The sequence below is a fragment of the Trachurus japonicus genome, chromosome 24, assembly GCF_045865225.1.
Source record: "Trachurus japonicus isolate A0001 chromosome 24, Traja_1.0".
In the NCBI taxonomy this organism is placed as follows: Eukaryota; Metazoa; Chordata; class Actinopteri; order Carangiformes; family Carangidae; genus Trachurus; species Trachurus japonicus.
In genome coordinates this window covers 12486322-12511444 of record NC_140930.1, presented here as the reverse complement: position 1 = coordinate 12511444, position 25123 = coordinate 12486322, and the positions used below count along the sequence as shown (strand labels likewise).

At 41.7% G+C, this 25123-nt stretch overlaps 1 protein-coding gene across 4 annotated transcripts; it reads right to left on the bottom strand.

The window, feature by feature from the left end:
• Positions 1-3945: 3945 nt before the first annotated feature.
• Positions 3946-15185, bottom strand: LOC146961441 (single-minded homolog 1-like). 4 transcript variants are annotated; one of them, XM_085770566.1, is made up of 12 exons: positions 14953-15185; positions 13610-14074; positions 11674-11756; positions 11471-11560; positions 11202-11310; positions 10819-10904; positions 10314-10513; positions 10026-10132; positions 9661-9808; positions 6925-7081; positions 6424-6808; positions 3946-5954 (listed from the first exon to the last, which is right to left on the bottom strand). In XM_085770566.1, the coding sequence occupies exons 2-12, from the start codon at positions 13782-13784 to the stop codon at positions 5212-5214; spliced, it is 2283 nt and encodes a 760-aa protein (XP_085626692.1). In that variant the 5' UTR covers positions 13785-14074; positions 14953-15185; the 3' UTR covers positions 3946-5211. The 4 variants fall into 4 exon arrangements, with proteins under 4 accessions (XP_085626692.1, XP_085626694.1, XP_085626691.1 ...); XM_085770568.1 differs by having other exon boundaries at positions 11202-11306; positions 14953-15182; XM_085770565.1 differs by lacking the exon at positions 14953-15185 and having other exon boundaries at positions 6424-6811.
• Positions 15186-25123: the final 9938 nt, after the last annotated feature.

Here is a 25123-nt window from a genome sequence, read left to right as displayed (position 1 = left end):
TGTAAATTTGGTTTTTAAACAATTTAGACATTTTTATCACAAAGTGATTATAGACATTCAGATTACAGGGATTTAGTCCGATCCTAACATTTTAAGTTACAGTAATCATCAAAAACAATTTATGTTTTGTTTAGATGTCAACACTGGCAGAGATAGAGATTCATCAGTCTCCAGCTGTTGGCTGTATTTTTGTGAAGAAAAAAAAACAAACTATAAATCTTTATTAAATTATACTAATCAACTTATTAAAACTGGTAATTTTATCTTTAAATGAATGGTTATATAACAGAAAACAGGTAGTAATAACAGTAATGTTTGCTGTTATTTTACGGATACATCTGATGATATTTATATAACTCTTATTTTCAACAAATCCCATGTCCAAAAAATATGATAAATATCCTACTCACTGGCTAAAAATATATCCTCGGTAGTTGGAACATTTTCTTCTGTGTGCATTGTGTTTGCCTTCCCTACTTTAAAGATCAAAACTTATATGTATACCTGAAGATTTATGCTCAGTACAACTAAACAGGCTCAAAGGTTCAGAGTGCTGACAGTGTTGGTTTTGGTCTGTTCATAGGCTCTGTTAAATGGATTATTTATCCTAATATGAAAAGAATGAATGAATAAAGGAAAAGAAGAAGGGCCGTAGACTAATGAAATCACATTATAATGTTTACACAGCCTTTAATTAACTGCATGTTTTATAAGCAGCTGAAACCTTATTTCCTCCCTGCTTCGCGTAATGACCTCAGTCTCCCCCCCTGGCTCAGCCAATCAGATCGACCATATGACCTCAATATCCTGGTCCACCCGATCAGAACATCTAAATGTGTTTCGGTGCAGTGAGGTCTGCTGCTGAGGTGTCACCGACTCGTCCCGCTTCAATGATTTTCCCAGGTCTTGAGCTCTTTTGCCCTCGGTTGACTGGCGGTTTATTGCAGCAGTGGAAATGCTTGCATGCACCACGTACAATATTTACTTGATTTCACACTTTGTTGTAGTTGTGTTTTCGGAGCAACAACAAATCCAAGAAGCTGCAGCTTTGAGTATTTGAAGGTGGAGAGAGGGAAAAAAAAAAAGATGTGATGCTGTTAAAACAATTATAAAATGTCAGTTCACGCTCAAAGAGGTGCACGGCAAAGAGAAAACATGTTGAAACATTTTCCTCTGCGCTGGTCTGAAGCTGCTCCATAAGGATGACTCTTCACTAAGTGCCAGGTTGAATTATGGAGGCACCGGCGGAAGAACACTTCAACTGATGTATGAATATGCAGTCGTGCCTCAATCCTGGGCCTGAAATCAATCACATAGACGTTCAGGGGCTATTCTGAGCCTCACCACCTGCACCCTCGTACTCTGTGGTCGTTTTTTTTTTTGCGAGGTTAGGATCCATTTCTTCGTCGCTGCAGTCGAAAAACCCCGGGATCTCACCCCTTGTGGTTCTATAGTTTTACCTCCACACAGAGTCAACTGCATGACACAGCCGGCCATCTTTATCTCCTCTAACCGCTAATGCCTTATGGTGCAAGCAGAGCCGATTCACTCGTGCCTTTTATTTGCAGTAGCATAGTAGTTAAATTAACTGCCAATGCTTTCATTTTGCGCCACTGTGGTTCATTATGGGGGCTTCCTGAGAGTAAGGAAATGATTAACATAACACATCTGTTCATGCAGTGACATCATGCGATCCTTTGTTTTATTCCTGATTGAAATGATTCTCTACCTAATATCTGCCGTCCTCCGCTAACTTCACTCCTAAAAGACAAAAAACACAACTATACCTCAGGTGTTCTTTAAGAAAGGTCTCTCCTGTTAATGTGTTTCCCATCTCCCCCAAATTACCACTTTACTATTCCACCATGTCAAACAGCTACTGTGACAAGTCACTTCAAAGATTTAAATTTAACTAAACACACTTTTTCACAACATATGGCAACATACAAGTTATTCCAATTCATATGAAATAACAAAGCCTTATTAATCAATGATAGAACCACTAATTCATGAAAGGTGCCTTATTGGTTTAGATTTGGCATCCAAAATATACATTCAGTTCATACGACGTTTACAAAACCCAAACATTTTCACTTAACTCCACCTATAGGTCTGCTAAAACATTAAAATGCTGCTCACACCTTGCTTTGTAATAATATTGCAATAATATAATAACATAACTGACAGAAAGTATTGCACTTTTGCAGAACTACTTTTATTTTCACCAATAATGCTGAATATTTGACTCAAGCTAAGTTTTGAATGCAGGATTTTTACTTGTAACTGTATTTTTAGGTTGTGGTTTTGCTGCATTTGCATAAGTAAAGGATCTAATTGCTTTCTCCGTCTCCGTTTAAACGATTCTTAATCATATGTTTTTTTTTTCAAAGTCAGTGAGAAAACTGTTTATTTTCCTCCCTCCTGGCTCACAACTCTGCAGCTTCCCTCTTGGGCTCTTTAATAACCTGTTTCTTTCTATAGGACTGAGGTAGGACAGAGAGGATCGTGGGCAGGAGGGGTGAGGGGGTCGAGGTGGGTTGGGGAGGTGTGTGCAAAGTGTGCAAAGTCTGGGCAATAGGCCCAGTGTTTGGCCGCATTTGTAGCCGACTCTACACGTGAAAGCCTTCAGGGCACATCAGGCAAAAGCCCCAGTGTTTAGAAGGGGGGGGAAAAAATAGGCCTCTTATTATTGAAGTATCTCAGCAATAAACACACGCTCACCCACACACACACACACACAGACACACACACACACACCCTCAGTGATGTCAACGGCAGAGCGCTCTACCTCCTGGAATGGCAGCAGCAGTGATATCTGGCAGACCATCACATGGCCGTGTCAGTGGTGACTGATGGGAGCTCTGCATCCAGGCCCAGACTGTGTCCAGGTCCTGCTCGGCTCAGACAGGCAGCCAGGCCAGTTCTCCAAGCTACATGTGAATAACTTACATACATTAAAATACATGGCAGAGAAATTGCCTGCGAGCAGAGGTCAGAGCAGCTAAATGTGCGAGTTCAACTGCTCCAACTGAGGGAACGTGTTGCTGCAAGTGCATTTAAAATGTGACAGCTCTGCAGTCGTAGTAAGTTTGCTGTAATGATTTGCACTAAGTTTCTTGTACTAGTTTGTTTCTAATTAGGTTGTTGGGTATAAAAAAAGAACAAAGGATAAAGCTCTTTATATTCTACTTCTTTCTTTTACCAACAAGTATCAAGAAACAACCAGAACCAACAATAAATTGTTCCTATTACCAAGAATTGTTTGTGTATCTAAAGCTGAATACTTATAGAGCTCCATGGATGTCCAAAATCTCATCAGTGAGTCACCCTGTTGCAATGATGGTCACATATTCCTTGAGTAAGGAACACTAAGGCCGCTGTAGTCAGTTAATCCCAAATTAGACCACCTCATTTGATTCACAGCTAAAAATAGGCCCCAACAAATAGACTGTTACTCCTGTTGGGTTTGAGTAATGTTTGCTTAAAAACTACAAAGCCCAGCAGTTTGAAGAAATTATTTTGCCCTTGTAAAGAAAACTGATGTATCTGCTCGTGGCCAAGTTTGCATCTTTTACATCTTTGCATCGTCAGTTTAAGTCATTTTTAAATGTATATTTTTTCATAAAATAATTTAATAATACAAGACCTTTAAAGATTATCAATACATTTTTAACCTACATCTTTATATCATGTTAGAATTTTTTTTTTAGCTTGGTGTCTAGTGGTTCTGTGCTAGATGAGACACATAGTAACTAACTTAATACATATGTATATGTATATCAAAAACTCTATTTTATCTATAAATATCAAAATTCATTTACAAAGCCATCAATCAATATCTATGTGTCTACATGAGCAGTTTCTGATGCAGCAATAGTATGTGTCATTATTTCAAAATGGCTTTGACGGCAACACTTGAGGGACAGAAATCAACACAGACAAAAGTTACTCGTTTGCGACTGTATTCAGATTTAAGAGACTTTTTAACCAATTAATAAATAATCTTGTCACTTCTTGTCCAAAAGTTCATTGAGTGATGATATTTACATTATAAATTAAATAAGAAACTAAAGACATTCAACATATTTTCAATAAGTTGGCATCAATCATTTTCACCCTTTGCAATGCCATGACAAAACAAAACAAAAATGAAGATAGTTTCCTTTGAAAACAATTGCATGGGGAGCAGAATTGCTTATATGTTGGGTAAAGGTTGTGAGGTCAAAACAGGAAAAATTATACTCTGATATGTAAACAATATCAATTTAGCCACAACTGTAAGTTGATACATACAATGTCTATATTTAGAGGCCGTGGGAAGATTGCAAATGAGTTTTGGACTCTCTCTTTGCACTCTAGGTGAGGCCATGTCACACATACATTTAAAGAGTTTAAAGTTGTACACTTTTACATATCAGAGGCATTTTTTTCTTTCTGTTTTTTCCACTTGATTTTTTTCTTCTTTTTTCTTTTTTTCTTTTTTTTTTTAAATCTAATGTTGGTGCGATCCAAAACACCAAAACTAATTTAATGGCACCAGTAAAGTTTCTACTTGGACGGAAAGAAATGACACATACAGAAAATATCCCACTGACAAATAAATACCAGGAAACATTGACATCTTACAATAGCGAAATGCTCGCCTTTCCCATGTTGCACTTCATGTGTCAAACATTACGCTCTGTGCAATGGAGTTTTCAGGTGAAGGGGCAATGGAACAACACTTTTTCTTTACTGCCTTTGGAAATCGTGTCCAGGACAGATTAACTCACACGGCCAATGATGCGTAAGACGTTTGGAACAGAAACACTGGATTGATGTTTAACCAGACTCAGAACTTGGGTCGCCTTTGCATGAAGGGGAATTCAGCTCACTGCCATTAAAATAACACTGTATTCCTATGTAATGGAGCAAACCCCCGCCCTGCGCCGGGTGGCGTACCAAATGTCAGTCCTTTTTAGAGTCTTGGAAAATCGTCCTGCGTTGATAGAGAAGGAGAGTGTTATGATACACAGGCCTGACGTCACGAACAGATATTGTGCTGGATGAGCCAGGGGGAGCGCATCGACCCTGTGCAGGTAGCTTTCAGTCTTTTTTCATTGTCTCGCCTTTTCTGTCAAGCACATGGCCAGAGTTGCATGTGCATACAGCACCACCTTTATACTGTAACATCCTCATTCAGAGAACAGGATCTGTCTGCGCCCGGTGTCGTCAGCTCCCGTTGGTTATGATCACTGAGGTGGCCTTGTGTCCCTGCATCTGCTCTGCCTGCATCCTCACGTGAGACGCCACGTCGTACTGGACCCCTCCGCAGGCCAGTCCCGAGTAACTCCGCAGGTTCTCCGGGTCGTACAGGTGCTCCAGGGAGTAGCCAGTCAAAGCGTAGGCTGCTTGCCTGTCCAGTTGCTGCTGCCTCTCCTGGGTGGGGTAGAGCAGCGGGCTCCCCTGGGGCTGTGAGGGGTGGGGGGACAGGTCTGTCTGCATGTAGTCTTTGGTGAGGGAGAGGCCCGACCTGGGGATCCCATCGGAGCTGGGGCTGCTGAGACGAGACAAAGAAGCGGGACTGGTTGTGTTTTCGTCGTTGTCGTGGGGGCCCAGCACTTTGATGCCGTCTCGGTGATGGAGGCGCTCGGAGGGGAGGTCGATGCTGGGGGCTCCCGGGCCTCGACACACCACGCTGGGCATGGTGAGCTGGGAGTGGTGGGGTAGCGAGTTGAAACACGGGCTGTGAGCCTTGGCGAGCCCGGAGATATCCAGCGGCGTCTTGTGCTGCTGCAGACGGCTCTCTTCCTCTTTGATCATCTGCTGCGTGGCACGAATCAGGGTCTCCATCTTGCTCGGCTCGCGGGGGCTCGCCCTGAAGTGGTCGCCGTGGTAACGATCGCCGGAATCGCTGGTGGACCCGCCTCCGTCGGGTGAACTCACTACACTGTCTTCATCCCAGTGGCCCCGTCCTGTACGGAGAGTGCAAAGGCCACATTTCAAAACAGGAAAAGACATAAGGGACACTGTGTTAATAAGTAATTAAGTCCCTTCTCCTGGGATTAACAATAGGCGTTACAAATCGCAGAACAAGATCTGTATCTTGTCTTCTCATCTATATATTTGTTACTAAAAACCATGGGCATGTATGTCTAATGTGTAATTCTACTTTAAATGCATATAGACTCCAGGTCTGTTGGAGGGAATGTCTTGGCACAAGCACAGTGGGGGTTGTTTCACTGTTTAAGGATGTGAAATGTGAAATAACTTGGCTTTCTGTTGCAAGCAATTTTTGAACAGATGGTAGCAATCGGCACACTGGCAAGAGACGCCGTAAACAACTTAGCATGTCCCATAATAACATTTGGAAAACAGCTACCAGGAGAAGATAGGAGCTATTTTCAGAGACAGATGGTTGTGGTCTCAACCCTAACACCTCACCGTGAATGGCTCCGTGGTAGGATGTGACTTCATAGCCTTCGCTGTTCTCCACCGAGGATTTCGGCAGCGCGAGCACAGAGCGCGTGGCGTCCCACCACACCTCTCTTCCCGACTGGGGGGTTCCCAGGAAGTAGCGGCCGCTTTGGCATCGGACGCGGTCGCAGGTGGTGGTGTGAGGATGCGTTTGGGCATGGGCGAGATCCTCCTCGGATAGGCCCAGGCTGTAGCACAGGGAGCCCGAGTCTGGATACAGTCGGTAGGCGCAAGACGCCTCTGCGGCCTCGCCGGGATCAAGCAGCTGAGGAGATGCTGAGTCCGTCAGAGGGCTTCCTCCCCATTGGCTGTCTTGGTCAGACTCTGAACGCTCTGGATTGAAAGCTGAAAACTGCTGGATGGACGAAAAAAAAAAAAGAACAGTTCAGAGAGTTTGAGATTTTAAACTCTTTCTACCAATTCAGTCACTTTTCTTGATTTAGCTCTACAAACCATACTGTTTATTACCTGTGGGTAGGGTGAAACTCTGGCTTTGGCCTTGGCCTGGGTCAGACGTGACTTGGTGCTCTTCCTGTCCTCAGTGTGACTGTCGGCGTAGGGGAACGCCGGCTTTGTGGGGCTCATTTGGTCCAGAGACAGCTGCATTCCCTTGTACTCCGTGTCCCTTTTGACCAAAACAAAATAAATGTCAGAGATACGAATAAAGATCTCAACGTATGTTTATCTCGTGACTTTTTAGCCCTGCCAGTGGCTAAAAGAATCTCCCATCAAGGAATGACAACGTTGGTCCAGACTAAAATATCTCAACAACTATTGGATGAATCGCCGTGAAATTGTGTATGAACCGTCATTCCTTTGAAGAACTCCTAACATTTCCTCTAGCACGACCATGAGGTCAACATTTGTGGCTTTTTGTGAAATGCCTTGTCAACATTTCAATTCAAAACAATTCAGCACAAACATTCAAATCCCCATCCGGATGAATAGCACTAATTTTTGGTCGTTGCATAGCTTTTCAGTGACCAAATACCTGCAGGACTAACGTCATCCCCTTCAGCCAGCTGGACTTTGTGCTCAGCGCTGATTGGCAAATGTGAGCATGCTACCTAGCTGAGGATGAGTAATGTTTGCTGAAACTACAGCTCCTGTTATACCTGTTAAAAATTGGCACGATAGCATTGTCACTGTGACCCTGCTAGCATTCTAGTGCTAGCTCCAAAAAGAGCCTCAGAGAAATGCTAGCGTCTCAGCTACTACAGTATTACGCACTTTCCCAGTGATCAGCCTCGTTTAAGCAGCAGCCTCTGATGGCCATTTTATTACTTGTTGACCTTTTAACCTTTCAGTTTTCCCAGTTAATTCAAAACGTTTTATTTTCTCATACAGTCTGAGCGCCTTCTTTCTTGTTTTTAACAGTGAGCTAATCAGTAATTAGTCGGCTGCAGACGTCTTGGCCAATATTGAATATAGATAGGCTGACAGACGTATTTTACAAACACACTTTTTTTGATGTGAATGATGTGAGGACTATGAGAAGTGAAAACAACATTTGAGATAAAGAGATTAAGCTCTCCCTCTTCTGAGGAAAATAACAGACAACCTGAGGAAAGTTAATCATTCGTCCATGCGGCACAACCATTGCCAGAAAGCAACATGAGTTAAACGTGCACACACAGACACATGCATGTCCACGCACACACTATCTCTGCATTGAATCTCCTCTTCAAGCATCATATAAACACAGACAGAATAAGAGAATGCTTTTTATCTGTGCACGTGCAATCCTGCATGTGCACCATCTTTTGACATTTTAACCCACTGTCCTGTGCTTGAACTCCATCCAAGTGACACTGTCGAGGGAGTGAAAAGGCTCCTGTGTCAAGTGTTCGGCAAACATGAGCCTATTCTTAACTTATCACATCAACAGTATGTAATAGCAGCTGCCTGGCATTTTAAACCCTGTGGCCCATCCCTGACCCTGCACAGCCAGCCTCTTTAATATGACTCTAAATATGACCCATTCTTTATGTACAACACCTTAGGGGAAAGGCTCTGTTTGGACAGCCCGGTACACAGTGTGAGTGTTATTTGCTCTTGCAGGTATAGTTGCCGTGGCTGGTTCTGCATCCTATCTGTGCCCTAGCTGACTTATGTCTGAGCCAATAATGTTGGGCCTTTGTGCAAACTCAGCTGTGTTAGCCGAATTCCACCTCAGGGTCAATGTCAGAGCACCTCACGTCTGAAATACGCCACTAGCCAACCTCCAAACATGATTCATTAATGGATTATTGTTGGATTAAAATGCTGTTGGTCACAAGTGATTGAATTGCTGTTATTTTTAATTATTTATTTTTTCCAATGTAGTTTTTTTCTTTTCTTACTTCGGTGTTAGACCTAATTATGCTTTTGGAAACTCACTGTCATTTTAATGTAGTTACTTTGTTTTCTCCTTACTGCATTGAAAGAAATCAATAGCTGGAGTGCTGCCATATGCATGCACACACAGACTCTCACAAAAACTATCACACAAATAGAGACACACACACACACACACAAACACACACACACACAAACAGGAAAAGCGGCATTTGGATCAACCAAACCTAACAAGGAAAATCCAACATGTGCTACAGCTATGAGATAGCTATTGATTCCTAGTTCACAGTTTGATCGATTCAGCTTTCCTTAGACTGCCGATCGATGGTGACAGTAGAGGTTTTTTGATGGGGTTGAACCCTGATGTTTGTCTTGCTGTCTCAGAGGGCCTTAGTGTGCTTTGTGCTCTCACAACACACGACTTGCCTGAGCCCTGCAGCCGCAGTGTTTTGGTGGATTTGTACAGAGAGGCTGCAGAGGGATAAAGGGAAGGATTTCTCCGAGAGACAAAGACCCATCATATGATAGAGTGAGCTTGGAGCATGGATCATAAGAGTGTATGATATGATTTCACTTAATCTAGTTAAATATTCAATGCTGTTCCCTCAGCAAACACCATTAAAAATGCAGCTGCGTTTAGACCAGCGTTGCCTCATAAACTGTGTGTTATGATGATTCTGTAATTTCAGGGATCTCAGTACAAAAGGCAATAAATGTAATAACTTAACGCTTGAAAATATGATTTGAATACAAAATCACAACCGATTCATGTGCATGTGAATTTTCCTGAAGGATGTTTCTATAACTTTAGAGTAGAAAAGTTTCCCTGTGATTTTTTTTAGGATGCAAATCAGAGGTGAGACTCACGTGAGGACGTAGTTGACGCTGACGATGCAGTGAGGTCGCGAGGATCGGCTGTTGTGGACGATGGTGGCGTAACTCTGGACCCAGACCCAGCCTCCGTGCTTAGCCAGGAAACGATAATACTTAGTGGTGACTTGGCCTTTTACCAGCACTGAAGGAGATAAAAAAAAAAAAGTAGAAGAAGCAAGGAGAGAAAACAGAGATTAACGTATTTAATGACACACACATGCGCGTTGTTTGAGAGTGTGTAAAGTGTGATTGTCCGCACATGGCCGGTGGCTGCAGCAGGTTGTCTGAGCAGTTAGTGTCTGTTGTGTGGACCAAAAAAAAAAAAAAAGAAGCATAATAAGGAAACACTTGTAACTCACAGAGATGATGAGCACAGCGGAGGTGGAAGATGTCACAGCCGTGCACGTGATGGTACAGAGTTTTCTCGATCAGGTCCTGGGGCTCGTAACCTGTCAGCTCCGCGACCCTGGAGAGAAATTAAACAGCGATGTTAAAAAAAAACACTTTGGATGGAGACAAGAGTGTATCGATAACAACCTTTGCCCCTGAGTAGGCCTATTATGTTTTTTTTTTTTTTAGAATTACAACATTATCTTTTTTTCTTTAAAAAAAAAAATCAACTTCGTCATAGGGCACTGTGCCTGTACCTGGAGTCCAGGAAGATGAGCTTCATGTCCAGACTGGCTCTGAACATGAACATGTTGCTGTGCAGTTTGATCTCGGTCACGGCGCTGGGTGGCAGCGAGTGGCCCACGGCCACGAGGCCCACGTTCTGGTAGCAGCCTTCAAAAGGCGACATGTCCAGACTGTACTGACGGATCTTCAGGTAGCCACTGCAGTGGATCACCTGCCACACAACGAACACACACACACCGTCAAATACCACTTAGTAAAAGAGCGCAACAACAACAACTGAAGAAGAGCTGAACACATTGACACAAAATGCTTAGGACATATTTGTTATGAAAATAAAACATCATAGTAAACAATACTCAAATTATTAGGTCTATTGAATTCGTGATTTACGTGAATATTATGTTTTCCTTCTTTCTAATAAAACATGTTTTTATATAAATAGCAGTTAATTAATTGCATTTAATTGTTAATTTCTTAATTGTTAATTAAACATCAGATCGTCTGTGACTAAACTACCTTGTATCCACCGCTGGTGAGGCCTGCGTTTCTTTTAGCCAGCACACATTTCATCCGCAGAAAGAAAGAGCGCTCCATCTCATATTCTGCACAGGAAAAAAAAAAACATGTCTGATGTGAAAAATACATTTATATTTTAATCAGAAACTCCATTTAACTCCGTTTATTGAAACCTATAGACCATTGTGGCGTATTTCAAATATGGAGGCGTCCTATAAAAATGTACAGTGATAGAAAATAAACACTTTTATTGTCACACAGAAAATAATTGCCTGCATGGAGAAAAACAATTGTTTCAAAGTTCATCCTGCAGCAATTAATGTCTATTTTAGCAGCGTTACGAGTTGTAATTCAATTTCAGACGGAGAAGAAATGTAATTTACCTTGGACAAAGTGTGAGTGATAGGGCTGATGTGGTGTTAGGACAGCTGTCATCTCGTCGTGGTCGGCAGGATGGACGTATTCAAAAATACTGTTCCCAGTCAACTCTACCTGTTGAAATGATCTCAGGTAATTACCGGAGTAATGGCTTCAAGATAAACGAGCTATTTTTACCGGTTGCGTTCAAGTGGTTTCAAAGGACTAACAGGCATGCAGAAGAATAAATACACGTATGTATCAGAAATAAATACAAGTGGTCGCATAGACAGACCTGAGACAGTCCCAAATGGACCGACGCTGTTTCTGAGATGTACATTATCTTCCCGTCCGGAGCCACAACAAAGATGAATCCGTCCAACGTCTGCAAATAAACCATAAACCAAACAGGCTGCAGTTACTGGACCTCGGACAAAAAACAAAAACAAAAACAATCCCCATAACCAGCATTTCCCTCTGATGAAGTTATGAATGTACCTGCAGTAAGTGAGATCCAAGCTCTCGTCCAATATTGTCCAAAGATCTCGTTCGACTTGCGTGACCCCAAGCTTCACCCAGACCTGCACAGAGTCACACACAACACTGCTGACTGCTGCTATTTATATCCAATACAATACAGTATAATAATATAATACAGTGTTTAATTCTTGGTTATCTATTATTATTATTATTATGCATATTGTTGTTATTATTATTAGTAGCCTAGTATTGCTAGTTTTTATTATTGAAAATGGCTAATCTGTCTCTGCTGCACACACATGCCCTCAAGCTAAAGGGGTGTCTGATTTTATAATAATAAAAAACAATAATAATAATAATAATAACTGCAATAATATACATAACAACAAAAACAACAACAATAATATTAATAAAATAAAATGTGTCTATTCAGTGTTAAAACATTCACAATGAGCCTATGTTGGTGCAGCTGGACACATGAGCTACAGAAGTGTAATATGGCTGTCAGTCTGGAGAGATGTCATAACTTTAGTAGAAAATGTAAATTCATCATACTTTTTTTAATTTTATTATTATAGGTGATGCTATTTATTTTTTCATTTGACCCATTGAATTTTTTTATTTTTTATTTTTATTTTTTAAATCCCTGAGATTTCAATGCCCATGTTTTACATTAAAAACGTCCATCTGTGGATTTCTGGTCCCTGTGAGTGAGCCACTCTTTGTCAGTGCAAACGCAACAAAGCGAGTGGCCTGTGTGTCTCATTGAAATTCATTCAGTCCCATCAGAAATCTGCTGGAGCTCTGGGCAGCTTCTATAAACGAGGTGTTCCGCTCCCCTGCTGTAAATGAAACCTAAAATCAGGCCTCCGCTGCCGGACGTGTCGGTAGGCTGATACCATGCCATCAGATGGGCGAGAGGATGGAAGGAAAGAGACCTAGACAGACCTACTGCAAAAACGGATGAAGGACACTAAATATTAGAAATGTTACTGATAAAAAAATCTAAAAAAGATCTATATATAGTAATATATTTTCTTTTAACGTGTTTCAGATTGTTTAATATTAGAAGTCATGACCTGTCTGATTCACATGGCAGCAAAAAACATGAGCTTATCATCTGATTTCATGGGCGATCATTTATAGCGTTTGTTTCTTCTACACGAGAGGCTGTGTCAGATTGTGTGTGTCTGTGTGTGTGCGTGTGTGTGTTTGTCTCTGTGTGTGTGCCTCCTGCTTACATGGCTTTAGGTGATTAGAGGCCTTGCAGTGCCTTTTTTATAATTGGTACATCTTGTTCTCACTCACGCAGCCAGAGGCGCCTGCAGAGACCTGTATAAAAGATGGAGGCTGATCGTCTCCTCTGGACACACTGAATTAAAAACCATCATAATCCATTTGTCAAGACTCCGGCATCGCGATCATATTATTTAGGCCTATTTATGAGTGTGTGTATGTGTGTATGTGTGTATGTGTGTGTGTTTAAGTGAGCACGGGTAAAGTGACAGTAGGCTACTTTATAATCATCTTATTCTATTTTGAAATCTTCCACAATTTCACTACGATATTGTTCAAATCTGAAGGGTTTGGATTTTTATTAATAACCATAGGCTATTTAAGGGCAATTAAACTAACCCACAGAATATGTGCCTCAAAGAAAACATATTTTTTTATTTTGATATTATCCATATACTATTAGGGAATATTAGGCTATTTTAACCCTTACTATAACTTGCTTTATTTTCCTTATAATTTTGGGCTATTTGTTTGGTTTTATAAATATACTTTTTTATCTGAAGCTCCCCAAACACGATCATAAAGGTAATTTCGTAATTATTTTTGCGAGTTATTTCCAAGACTTATAATAAAGAAAATTGAAAATCAAAAAGCCGCAGAGGGGGGAAATAAAAGAGAAAAAAAAGGAAGTTGGAGGTCTGTTGGGTTTCTCGCTCACCCTGAGGGAAAACTATTCTCATCTTCAGGTAACTCGTCGTCAGTCTTATGATGGAGGCTTTGTCCAGCTGAGACGTGATGGCCGACGGCAGAGGCAACATTTTGGCCAGTTCGTAAAATTCACTGTTCTCCTTTTCCCGTCTAGTCCTTGCGGCCGTTTTGGATTTCTCCTTCATCTCGGAGCCTTTTCACTGCAGGCTGTGGTGTGGACACGGCGGTGCTCCTTCACATCAGCTCTTAGACGGGTTCCTCCACGATTTTCATTGTGTGTCTTTTGATCAATTTGAAAAAAAAAAAAGATAACAAAAGCGTCTCTTTAAAAAAAAAAAGAAGAAAATATAGATATAAGTAATAAAGTTGGATCCAGATCCAGAATATCCCTGGTAGCTACTCCCGGTTGGACAGTGACGGTTCAGCTGGTTGAAGTTAAACCTCCTCGGTGCAGCCGCTGCCGTTCATCCATGACCTGCAGGACACGGGCAGAGAAACACCGCTTTATTGCCGTGGAGAGAAAAGAGAAAAAAAGAAAAAAGAAGCATCTTTTTGCATTTAGATCTGCAGAGGCCTGGTGTTTACACCGAGACCGGACGTGATGTCGTGATGAGTTATCTGACACATGTCACGGGGACTGTACACCCTATAGATTATAGATTAATTTCCCCATCAGTCACCGGGATGTGATCGGCTTTTAACTGCAGCATCGAGGAAAAAGGAGCAGCAGCAGCAACAACAATGGCCGCAATATGAAATCATCATGAACAACATCATAGACAGCAACAGTTAGAGCAGCAGCAACACGGTGCAACAGGAAACGACAACACCGACTGTGATTTAATGTGATAAAACACAAGGATGAGACTGTCCTGACTGTAGATCAGAAATACGTGCATGTAGATTACGTTCATCTTATTTAATATTATTATAAATATGTTATAGACCAGGGTGTTGACCACCCTGCTGGTCTTGCTGCTGGAGGCCACACATGGCCATTTTAACACGGCTTTCATGTTTAGATACATCTGTAATTTGAAAATAATAATAATAAAAAAAATCCAGCACATGAAATAAATCTGCACTATTATCCTTTCTGCTACTTCAGGACTCAAATGAATAAAACAAATCACTTCCAGACATGAGCTGCTGCATCGAGGAAATGACATTTGATCCAACACAATTCCTGGATCATGTGTCAGGGGGGAAAAAAACACATACACACAAACGACTGTGACACAAAATCACCTCTAAAGTTTTTGTTTCTTAAAAAAAAAAAAAAACAGAAATCAAAACTGTAAACATGCAGCAGTAAAGTTGCTGAGACAGATATGCAATCGCTAGTTTTCCTACCCGAGCTGAGACAACAACTGTATTTTCCTACACGGGAATCGATCCTTGTGGCCTTTTCTCAAGGCAGCCTGCTGGGAATTTCACCTGTCCTGAACCGGGTTCACCAGTCGTCCCAGTTTAAGTTTGGTGTCTCAGCTCCTCCTGGATTTCCACCTGGAAAGGCGAACGGGCCGTGCGCTGCATACACCTCTCCAAATTATAAGGACGCGCAACGAGTGGCATTCGTGCCCAACAAGCCTCCTCTCCTCAACTATCTCAACGTCCCTCTCCGGAGCAGCCCGGGGCCCGCCCACCGCGTACACACTTCGCTCTGATTGGACAAAGTGGCTGAAAGTCGCCCGGTGATTGGACGCTCACCGTGGGCGTCAATTTTTTTTTTTTTTTTTTTTTTTTTTTGCAGGGTAGTAGTACGGCAAGGTGTAGGCTTTCCGTGGCACTTGGCCGTGCCCGAAGTGAGCCTGGATGTGATCTTGTTGTGTTTTTGTCATTAGCCTGGAGATCAGGATCATGCTCACGTGATCAAATAAATAAATAACAATCTGGATAAAATAGCATAGCAGGTAAATGTGCAAGTGACAGGCTACAGAGCTCATAAAGAGCCACAACTGCTGATTATTTCAGAATAAAAAAAACATATTGAAAGTAAATCCAGGAAACAAAGCCAAGTTAAACAAAAATCAAAGAAAATTCATCATTCCTTTATTCAATATGTTCTCTTAGACTGAAATGGAAAATACAATCCGAGTAATTACATTGTTTTTTTTATTGGCTATGAAATATAAAATAAATCCAGAAATTAAGTTTTTTTTTTTCATTGTTCATGGATGAAAATGCAGTTTAATAAGAACTTGTTCGTTTAGATAGTTTGGCGACATGTGGAGAAGAAGAGGAGCAGCAGGTTCACACACACACACACACACACACACACACACACACACACACACACACACACACACACACACACACACACACACACACACACACACACAAACATAACCGAGGAATAGATAAAATGTGTCTGTTTTTATTATGGGCCTTACATCCTCTTCAGCGTCACGGCTCCTCAGGCTCCTGTCTGTGGTCTCAGTGCGCACAGCTGAGCCAAACTACAGGACCTGTCCACCTGTTCTCCTGGTCGCACTGAATCTGTCTCTTGTTATCTGGTGGATCAATGCGCCTCTGGATCCAGGACTTGAATCTGGCTGCATTTAAAGTTTGATTATTATTTATTTATTTATATATATATATTTAAATATTATCTGTGATGGTTGAGCTTAAACGAGCTGGAACCAGATGCTCCACGCACAGAGGTGTTCAGGCAGAAACTTTACATTTGAAAGGAAAATCCTGAGGTTTGAGTTTGCATTAATTTTTTTTTCCCTGCACATGGGGCTCGATGATGTATCTAATTTAGCTTCGCGCCCAAAAATGTGACCCACAGTCAAGTTAACCTGTTTTTATCGTCAGATATTTTGGAAGTGTGATTTTTCTTTTCTTTCTTTTTCGCTTTAAAGCCAAATGCAAAACAGTTTACACCCGGCTGAGAGAGCGGTGCGCCGAGTCCAGTGCCCATGCAATAGTTTGGTGTCCGTCAAACGCGTTTATCTGAGGATTAATTTCCATGGTGTGAATCAAATGAGAGCGCCGCGGCGCATGCAGGTTTTTAATTAGATACCAGGCGCTCAGATGGAGGTTGGAGGGATGGGTGGGGGGGCTTAGAGTGGTGGAGGACAGAGTGTGTGGTGGGAGGGAGTGGGGGGAGTGGAGCAGCGGGCGCGGTGACGGGGGCGCGGACGCATGACGGTGAGCTCATTACGCACATAATTAGCCCTTAAATTGATGCTGCATCCTGCCATAATTGGAGACTCTCCTGCTGCCTGGGAACAGATTTCATCCTTGTGTGTGTGTGCGAGTGTGTGAGAGAAAGTGAGTGTGTCTGACTAAGTGGCTTCTACTGGACTTAAAATTACCGCCACAAGGCCTTACCTTTCCATTATTTCCTCCTTTCTGACAGATAACAACAACAAATTGGCAATTAAAGGGCAGCCCCACAGGCTGACTGGTCTCAGGTTTTCCCTTTAAAGTAAACACAACATGCTGCAGCATCCCTCACAGCTGATGTTTCCAGAGGAGGTATCCCTGTGAGGCCTCTGAAGCTGAACGCCAACTCTCTGTGTCTGTGACCGAACCCTCCAGTCTCCTTCCTGGTAAAGCACAGGAGCCACCCACAGGTCAGAGGTCACCGCGGTTTGTTCACGTCACGGATCCATACTTGTTGATTTTTTCTTTGCAAACAATCATTCACTCTTGTCACATTCGGTGTCGTAGATCTCTTTCTGTCCCACGTGGAAGCAAACAAAACCGTCTTTTAAACGCGTAAAAGCTAATCTTTGATGGAGATTCAGTCCGTACACATGAGGCTTAAAGCAGCTTCCTCTCAGCGGCGCCGTCCCTCCTCGCTGACTGACAGCCTGTCAGGGATTGAGAAATTCTCAGAGGGTGTTCGAGCTCGGAGAGGCTGGTAGAAGATTTACCCTGCTGGACCTCCTGTTAATGCCCCACTGCAGGCTGTCACCACGGGGGGGCTCGCTCTGGTTGTCCTTCCAAACCCCCCCTCTCCCCACCTATACCACCTACCAACCATCTTTCCATTTTTATGGCGCCTTATTATTTATTGATTTATTTTTTACAAATCATGCTTCGCTGTGGGGAGCCAGGCAAATCTCAAATTCTCTGTAGCATGCGAAAAAAAAAGGAATGATGGAGGGGGGGCAGGTTAGTGAAGGTTATTTAGGGAAGGATTGGTGGGAAGGTGGAGAGAGGATGACGGCAAAACCAGTGACTAAGGACACTGAGACTCTGGATGTCTGGGTTGGTTATCACTTACATGTGAAGCCACTCCCCGAGAAAGAGACGTGTAGGGCCGGCCTTGAAATAAACATCTTCTTAGTTATGTCTGGAGACAGATGGATGTTTCATCTCTCAGCATTTGATCCATGACTTTCATTAAGAAAGTGAAACAGAAACCTCAAATTTTTAACTTACACAACATGAATCTTGGATTTTTAATATATTTTTATTTTTATTTTTGTGCTGAAGAGAATTCAGAGGAAGTACTCACTCAATTACAATTGATTTTATAGCTGAGGGCAACTCTTTTTTTTCACACTTGTGTGTGAAATTGATGCAATGTCCCTTTAAACCCTTAAATTAACTACCAGCATCTTGTTTCTGTATAGGTAATACCCTGAACCTTTCTCATTGGATCTGTGTCCCAGGATCTGATTTGAAATATACAAAAAAAAAGTATTGAAAGTCTGGAATAAAATCAAACATAGAGAACAAGCAAAGAGTGTTAACATGGACATAAAAAAATAGTATAGTGTAAGTAAGTGTAACATAAATTTAATTTTCATATGTGGCAGTTTCTCAGTCCAAACTGTGCCACAGAACAATGATACAGCCACTGGACCAAGTTTCAAGTCTTTGCAAATTGTTGTTTTCTGAAAATTAGAGATAAAAAACCATTATGTTTGCTTTGTAAACACCTGAGCTAAAACCTTTCATACTGAAAGGTTTAAATTTTATCCGGACTTGCCCCATGTCTTCAGCAGTTGTCCGTGGACCTGTGCTGCCATGGAGATCCACCTATTTATAACCTCTCCTACACTTCCCCTCTCGCTCCTATTTCCTCTTTCATACCCTCACAGATAACTTCATCACGGACTAACACACTGCCGGTACAGACTCCAGCACCCTGATTAAATGCACATACAGTATTATACAGTATTTATCAGGAGTGAGAACGGTGGAAGACGTATAGAGTTTATACATGTGTGGGAGAGAGACATAAAGCTGAAAAGACAATTCAGGAAGAAGAATGAGTCCGACAGGAGTGAGGGACGTATGGTAACAAGATGTTAAAGACGAGAAGAGGAGATAGAAAAAAATAACCTGACAGTCAATTCTAAATGTGTTAGCAAAAGATTTCAGAGGACGGGCGAAAAGCAATGAGCCTGAGGCACCATGTTGGGTTACACTCTGTGCTCCGAGATTGAAACGGTTGGGCATATGTAAACAGGCTGCATGTTTGACCAAGATTTGCCGGTTGTGTCTTCTGTAAGCTATTACCGACTCTTTGTGTTCTGTTTTCCCTAAAAGACTGAAATGTTTTTTAGTACTCCCCGCCTTCCTTAGCTGTTGGTTTTCGAAGCAGCCATTTTAGCCGGTGGAGCGATGGCTGGAAATTTTATATTGTGTTCTATTTTTCCCATTAACAGTGACTCCTTCCCATCAATTCTCGCTCTCTGTGTCTCTTTCTGCCAGGCCCTTCACTGAAGCCCATCTGCTGTGTGCGAGCGTTAATTAACCACACTGCCATTTCCTCTGTGCGCGCTGCGTTTGAAGGTGCTTAGAGTACATGAGTCAGCCCCACAAGTTCATCAAAATGCTAATTCAGCCCAAATTAAAGTTGTGATTAACATTACACAGTTTCCTGTGCAGGCAAATTTATCCTTCCATGAGCTCTCTCTCTTTCTCTCTCGCTCTCTGGGTGATGAGTGTCTGGGGAGAGAGAGACTTTTCCTCTTGGGTCTCCTTGTCATCGTTGCCAAAGTGGATGAAAAACAGAGACAGCCTGCACATGAAGCTAATGTAAAGTAAGATTTGTGCCTAAACTGCTGTCAGTTTTCCTTATAATGTTAACTTAATATCATGTTCTATCTTCTCCTATAAGAAATATATGTTCCCCTTCATCCTCTCCCTTTGGCTTTCAACACCTTGCAGGCATATCAATCCACATTTGTTTATGTACCTGTGGGTATGCCGCTGCCTTGCCTCACAGTGTGTACACATGTGAGGGAACCAATAAGCTGTCGCACTGATGCTGTGACACATTTCTGACTGTATTTACCCTGCTCTCCAGCTGCCTCTGCACCTCCCAGCACTGACAGGAACATGGCTGCAAGGTCCGGAGATGTTAGAGAAAGTCTCATCCTAAAAATAGTTAGTATGTTTCTCTTTCTTATTTTTTTTTAGTCAAATCAAACTGCGATTTGATTTTGTAACTTGCTTCTATTTGCTTTTCATGTTTTGACCTCGATCACCGCCGTGACTTGTGCACACATCACACATCTCTGTCGGTTTAAGCTGCAAAAATGTTAAGCACAAAATAAATTTGTAATGCCCAAAGACAGATTAGCAGCATCTGTGACAGGTTAGTTGTGCTAATTCACAAGAGCAAATCAGGAGGCCATATGCTCCTGGTGCAACAAGAGGCGGTGCCATATGTATTGTTAAAACAACAACAGCTTGACATTCCCAGTGGGTAAATAACAGTGGGATGCTTATATCAGTGCATACTGTACCTAGACACACACATACACACTCACGCACACCAACACACACACACGGATAAACTTCTCATGGTAATGAAAGCCCCTGGCGTTCATCACTCTGTCTTAAGCAGTGGTTATTGAGGCATTAAATATGTCTACACAGGGCTCAGTGAAAGGCTGCCAGATCAGTGTTCTCCTCTGAGGGGGCTCTGTTTGCATACAGACAGGTTGGGGGATTGGGAACGTGCGCCGAATGGAGCCTGGGAGTCGTAACTGGGTGCCCACCACTCTGGTGTTAGTGCCATTATGGGATGTCACTGTGGGAGAACTGCGGCTCTTCAGCGGGATTACTGAGATTCTTGCTGAAATTGAGCGGAATTGGAAATGTGGCTGACGGATTCTCTCCCGAGTGATGCGTGCACAATGCTGGCACACACACACATCTATACACACACACACACTCATGCATATACGTTCAAGTAAATGCAAATGCATATTTACGCAAACATTTAGCCACAACAGGAATTCTGATGATGCTGATGCTATTGTGTGAAAGAAAAGCATACAGACTGTTTGTAGCTACACTGTCAGCTCCATCAACTATGAAATATCTTTTTTTTTCTTCTTTTGATTCCTTCTCACAGCTTGACAACAAATGCAAAACAGCACTGGAGCATGGCTCAGCAGCCTCTACCCTCTTTGATGCATGTTTACATAGGATAAAACCACGGTTGTGTGTTTTTTTTTTAAAACCCCACTTGCAAACCAAATTCCTTCTATGGAACAATAAAGATTTGAATTGTATTAAAATGAATGAATTGAATGCAAAAGTAAACACACCGACTTTAATTGCGATTCAGTCAAATCTGAGAGAAAGTATGTGATCGTGGCTAATCGACCCAGAAGTTAGCATCATCCTGCCTCCCTTGACAAAAAGGTAATGAGATTTTTTACATTGGTTTATGTGACAAACAAAGGTTTATGATACCTAGCTTCACAATCTTCACAAATAAACACCACTTTTAATAAGCCTAAGTACAATCACTGGAAATGAAAAGCTAATATTGGGCTATAAACGGACTACACACCAGCGCTAAACCTCCAAGTTATGGTTTTTGATTTACTTAGCGTACTAACCTCCTCTACAAAACCTTATATCCTCTTACAAAGTTAGTAATTGTTTGATGGCATGTCATGCCATTTATACTCATGCAAAAACACCAGCATAAACACAACAAGGCTGTCTACGCAGATTGTTTTTTGTTTTCAGCATTACCGTCCCGCGGACCCCTGTGCACTCATTTAGCCACTTTTTTAGCAACCTGCCGCTCTTAAAGAGGCCTTTAAACTTATAGAAATCATGACTGGTGTATTTTATGCCATATAGAGTAAAATATGCAACTGTCTTGAGCTTGTGGGAAACAGATTGTACTTCAGTCATCTGACGAAAACCCCTAAAACTCAACATGCTAAAATGCTAACTTATTAAAATGTTAGCAGACTCTAGGATTTTTAAATTTTTTTTTAAAGAAATCTTTGGTATTTACTTTATTAACACGAGGTGGATTTATTTATTTAATCATTGTATAATTGAGCTTGCTTTCATTAAAGCTTTACAAAAGCAGTTTAGTCCATGCTACTGAACAGTAGCCGTACAGGACGGACCAGGGTAACACCACGACTCGGACATAAGTAAAGGGCCTTTACACCTCAGTTGCCTCCTTTCTAATGGGGTTTGGAGGTCAGTGTGCCGAGGCCACACTCCCTTCTGAGGTCCCTTCTCCTGTGTCATAAAATAAACATGCTGGGTGCGACCCTTGTGAGGGTGAACATTAACACCCCAGCCGCTGGCCCAGGGGGTCGGCCAGGGGTCAGCTGCCTGTGGTGGAGGGAAAGAAGGAGGTAGGGAGGGAGATTATTCTTTCGCACTGACAGCCGCACCAACGTGGCATCAGGCGCTTTTTTACATTGTGTGTTTAAGACACTTACACCCCCCCCACCCCGATGTCATGTAAATTCTGTCTGAAGGATTAATGGCGGACTCGATGGTGTTTTTGGTTTCCTGTTTACTCTGAGCAGACGGTGGAATGGAAAAGTTATTTATTTGACTGAAGTACAGCTACATTTTACTTTTACAACTTTGTCACAGCCTCAGAATTCATGTTGAAGTGATGTTTAGCATCAGAGCTGAACAATACAGTCTACTGAGCTGTAAAAACACTGACATGTTATTACCTTTCATTGTAAGCTGTTAATATAGTAATACAATACATGACATATATTCTTCTGTATCAAGCACAATGTCACCATACATGTCATCTATAATATGATAACATACATTATATAGATAAAATGATATATGAGGATATACATTAATAACAATACACATAATAAAATTTTGATTTGTATGTCTATAAGATGTGTGTTTTTATCTGGTATAAGAGATATTTTAAGAAATGTATCGTATTTCATTCAATCATTATTGAATGATAATTCAAATTGATCAGGTAAATAACAAGTTTATGAAAACAACATATGTTTTAAAAAACATATATATTTATTTTTCTTAAATCATTATACATTTCATATATCATTTTTGCACATGTTCTTTTATTTAGTATGTACTTTTATTACATTTTGCACACCGGGGTTTTATGTGCCAGCAGCTCGTTGCTAACTTTGTGTGAGCACGTTTTCAGGTTGCGGCGTGAAGTGTTTGCAACATGTTGCAGCTTCACAAAACCAGAAGAGGCAGAGCAGAGAGCCGTGTGCCTCCCCCGACAGTGCCGCCCCTGGTGCATTATTCAGCCTGGCATTCACCCTAACTGCGGGGAGCCACAGATGTCAGACATGACTAACCAGCTACTGTAGAGAGCAGGCACGGACCTCAGGCCTGCCAAGACTGGTCAGACTTGATAGTGAACTACATGCTCTATATTGACATCAAGAAAGCTAAGAAATGATTGACAGCCATTCAGACAGAGGTCACTCTGCACTTGTAAATTATTCTTAAGGTTTGTATTGTATTTTGCGAAATATGCTACTGCATTCTCCTCCATACAATGCAAGGCAAATCTAGTCTTTATTGGCTAACAAAGCAGCTGCTAAAATTATTTGCAAAGTGGATTTGTCCTCATCATCATGCTGCAGGGAGAAGTCTCCAAAATTAAAAAACAAAACAAAAAAACAAGACAAAAAGTGAGGATTTATACGCAAACTACAAGCGGTAGGATTTATTTGGCCTTTTAGCCTATTCGCAGTGTGCTTATAAAACCTCCCCCTGCAACAATTAGGGGCATAGATCACATTCTTGCCTTTGCCAGGGGCCAGATAACACCAAAAGGCTTTGGGACATCTCATTCGCATTGGGAACGGTCTGGAAGATGCTTTACTAGATGGATTTATATGTGGCCTGCGCTGCTTTCCAGTGATTGAATGTCTGTGTGCATGTGTTGAGCTGACTCTGTGTGGATCTGTCAGGGGACTCATAAGGCAGGTTTGAATTAGGCATGAGGTAGAAGGAGGATGTGTGTGTGTTTTGCCCGTGTGTGCATGTGTGACTCGGAGTTCTTTATGGTGAAAGAGCGTGTAAATAGTGACGGAGACAGATGTGGTCTCATCCCTTGAAAAGGCTGCGAGGATAAAAAATGGGGACAAGACCTCAGGATCAGGGCAGAGCGGGACATTTCTCATGATAACACACTTCCAGCATGTTACAAGTAAATCAGAAGTAAAGTATGTACAAATGGACAAAAAACTAGTCTATACTTTTGTCCATTGGATGGCATCGTTGGTTGGTTGATAATATCCAGTTACACAAAGTGAAATCAAATCTGCGAAAAGTTCACTCAATCTTTTTCATGTGTGCAGCTCCCAGCTCTACCTAAGAGGTTAGCTCAAGCTCTAAACACCACAAAGGCCATAAAACACGAGCTGCAGAGTTGTGAGAGACCTAAAAAGCAAGTTCTTTTAATGCAATATTGATTTACACACCCGCACATTAAAAACACCTCCCGGTCATGGATTATTACTGTGAACCCCTTAACGAATTGTGTGGGGTGCTGAGCTGGAGCAAGTGCGTGCATGTTAGGCACTGGAAGTTTTAAAATCCTCATGGAGAGGTTTTGGGTGTCCCAGTGTCTAGACGGTAGCAGCCTGAGAGCACGGTCCACAAGGACTTAGGAAAGACATGCAGAGGCGAAGTGAAGGAAAACATCTTAGGAATTTGTAGAATTATAACCAAGCGATTTTGCGGTTGTGTTTTTTCATTTTTTTTGTTTTAACATCAGATTTAGTTCTTTTAGTTGTGGTGACAGCCTGCGGGGAGAGAGTTGGATTATCTGTCAAGCTCCTGTAGCTCTTGATCTGTGTTTTCACTGATGCAATCCAGGCAGTTTTTACATGCTTGTATTGATTAGTTGCAATTAGAATAATTAAGCAGAATTATTGTGTGTGTTTTGACCTCACAACACAGTGTTTTGACAGCAGGGACAACAACAGAGAGAAATCATGTCAATTAATTTGTTTCGCTCAGGTAATGTTTTGATGGTGTCGGTAAGAGACGATAAGCAAAATGCTTACTGGGAAACAGCACTGCTTTTTCTTCTTTTTTTTCTTCCCGGATTTACTTTAGTTTGGTGACGATAACACAGTATATTTATAAAAAAAAAAAATCCAATGTATCACGGCTTTGTCAAGAATAGACTGATAAATTCCCAGACTCACCGACATCATTGTTCTCTGCATTTACACAGCGACCGACCTTTGTCAAGACGGAGACAGGCATTCAGTGTCTGACGTTTCAACTTTTATAACTCTTTAGAAAGCAAATACGT

What these genes read in the sequence shown, in the direction of transcription:
- LOC146961441 (XM_085770565.1), bottom strand. Translation starts at nt 13,784, where the DNA reads ATGAAGGAGAAATCCAAAACGGCCGCAAGGACTAGACGGGAAAAGGAG. An exon ending in GAGAATAGTTTTCCCTCAGG is followed by an intron (nt 11,757 to 13,609) that starts GTGAGCGAGAAA and finishes GACTCTGTGCAG; the next exon opens with GTCTGGGTGAAGCTTGGGGT. An exon ending in TTGGATCTCACTTACTGCAG is followed by an intron (nt 11,561 to 11,673) that starts GTACATTCATAA and finishes GTTTATTTGCAG; the next exon opens with ACGTTGGACGGATTCATCTT.